The sequence below is a fragment of the Tribolium madens genome, unplaced genomic scaffold (assembly GCF_015345945.1).
Source record: "Tribolium madens isolate multiple individuals breed KSU strain unplaced genomic scaffold, Tmad_KSU_1.1 Scaffold_71;HRSCAF=194;Tcas5.2_LG6, whole genome shotgun sequence".
In the NCBI taxonomy this organism is placed as follows: Eukaryota; Metazoa; Arthropoda; class Insecta; order Coleoptera; family Tenebrionidae; genus Tribolium; species Tribolium madens.
Window position 1 is genome coordinate 8,595,181 of NW_025401041.1, and position 1,758 is coordinate 8,596,938.

Here is a 1,758-nt window from a genome sequence, read left to right on the forward strand (position 1 = left end):
ATCCAATACCACAACAATCAACAATTAATAATAAATATTTTCATTTAGTAGGAAACCTTCTTGCCGTTTTTATCGTACGTATTGATAATTTTTATATTTTTTTGTAATTTCAGTTTTTCAGATTATTTCAGTCGAATTAATAAAGCGCCAAGAGAGGGTGAAATTCTGGTCACACTTCTACCAAATTCTCCTCTCTTTTATTTTAGGTCTTTTGGCCACAATTTTGCTCACTACCATTTTCAAGGGCTCAATTGGGCGTCTCCGCCCTTATTTTTTCAACTCCTGTCTCCCAAACATCAATTGTTCGTTGCCCCAAAACCACCACATTTACCACACTGTCTTTACTTGTACCAACGAAAATTATAAGAAAAACAGCCGGTGAGTTTTTTATTCGAATTCAATTAAGCAAAAATCCCCTCAGACTCAAAAAAGTCCATAAAACGATATTGGGTCAGGTCAGGTCAGGTTGTTGTTTTGTAATTCTTCTTACCCTAACCCCCCCTTGGGTACGGCCCTGGTCAAATCAAATTATTTACGCAGTTGGTAATGAAAAAACTTGAGTTGTTCCCCTTGAAACGGCCTTTACTTTCATTCCACTAAACACCTAGTGACCTAGTCTTAGTCTTGCTCGAAATGGTGCTCTCGATGGACCGCTGGCGCGGCAAAATCGCCGTCGTGACGGGGGCTAGTGCTGGATGTGGTGCCGCCATCGCCGAGGCCCTCGTCCGTGAAGGCCTCCACGTGGTGGGTCTGGCCCGTCGCAAGTCCCGGATCGAGGCCCTCGCCCAAAAACTCTCCTCCGACAACCTCCACGCTCTGAAATGCGACATGACCCTCGAAACCGACATCTTGGAAGCCTTCAAGTGGATCAAAGCCACCTTAGGCCCCGTCTCAATCCTCATAAACAACGCCGGCCTTTCCCAACCCAACACTCTAATCGGGGGAAACACCCAAATGTGGAAAACCGTCCTCGATACCAACGTCCTTGGACTAAGCATAGCCACCCGGGAGGCAATCAACCAAATGATGGAAAATGACATTGCCGGTCACGTGATTCATATTAATAGCATTTTGGGGCATTATGTGGCCCATGTGCCCAATTTGAATGTGTATTCGGCTTCGAAATTCGCCGTTACGGCCCTGACTGAGACTTTGAGACAGGAATTGGTGGGGTTGGGGAGCAAAATTCGAATTACGGTAAGACAATTAATGAATAAATTCGGTAATTGATTGGTTAGAGTGTTAGTCCAGGACCGGTCGATACGGAATTTGGGGCCGCGTTACGTGGGAGTGAAGATTGGGAAAAATTGTACAATTCTATGCCCAAATTGCAAAGTGAGGATGTGGCAGATGCTGTGGTTTATGTACTGTCAACCCCACCACATGTACAGGTTTGGAGAGGGGGAAGGGCGTGGCTTAAGTCTAAAACGGATTTTATAGGTGCACGAGATGATGATACGCCCACTAGGAGAACCGGTGTAAATGTGACGTAAAATTTGGTAATAATATACATGTGTATATTCGGTTGCATAAACTGCTAAATTTAACAATATTTTCGATAATAAAAATCACGTTTTAGTTAAATTAAATCATTTTAAACATTTATTATTGCGTGCGTGCTTCAGTTTTAGATTTTGTTATTAATAATTTGATTTGTGAAATTATTGATTGTTTATAATAAAAAAAGTAAACAAAATTTGTGTTTTATTACTATTAAAATGTGTATTTTTTTAAATATCGATTTCGATACATCGAAAT

General features: G+C 41.5%; 1 protein-coding gene across 1 annotated transcript; it reads left to right on the forward strand.

Annotated features, from left to right (window-relative positions):
• Nucleotides 1-594: 594 nt before the first annotated feature.
• On the forward strand, nucleotides 595-1,696 carry LOC123008693 (farnesol dehydrogenase-like). The gene is made up of 3 exons (XM_044404655.1): nucleotides 595-1,197; nucleotides 1,239-1,391; nucleotides 1,441-1,696. Exons 1-3 carry the CDS (start codon nucleotides 634-636, stop codon nucleotides 1,480-1,482), a joined length of 759 nt encoding a protein of 252 aa, XP_044260590.1. The 5' UTR covers nucleotides 595-633; the 3' UTR covers nucleotides 1,483-1,696.
• The last annotated feature ends 62 nt before the right edge of the window (nucleotides 1,697-1,758 follow it).

What these genes read in the sequence shown, in the direction of transcription:
- LOC123008693 (XM_044404655.1), top strand. Translation starts at nt 634, where the DNA reads ATGGTGCTCTCGATGGACCGCTGGCGCGGCAAAATCGCCGTCGTGACG. An exon ending in GGAGCAAAATTCGAATTACG is followed by an intron (nt 1,198 to 1,238) that starts GTAAGACAATTA and finishes TTGATTGGTTAG; the next exon opens with AGTGTTAGTCCAGGACCGGT. An exon ending in CAACCCCACCACATGTACAG is followed by an intron (nt 1,392 to 1,440) that starts GTTTGGAGAGGG and finishes CGGATTTTATAG; the next exon opens with GTGCACGAGATGATGATACG.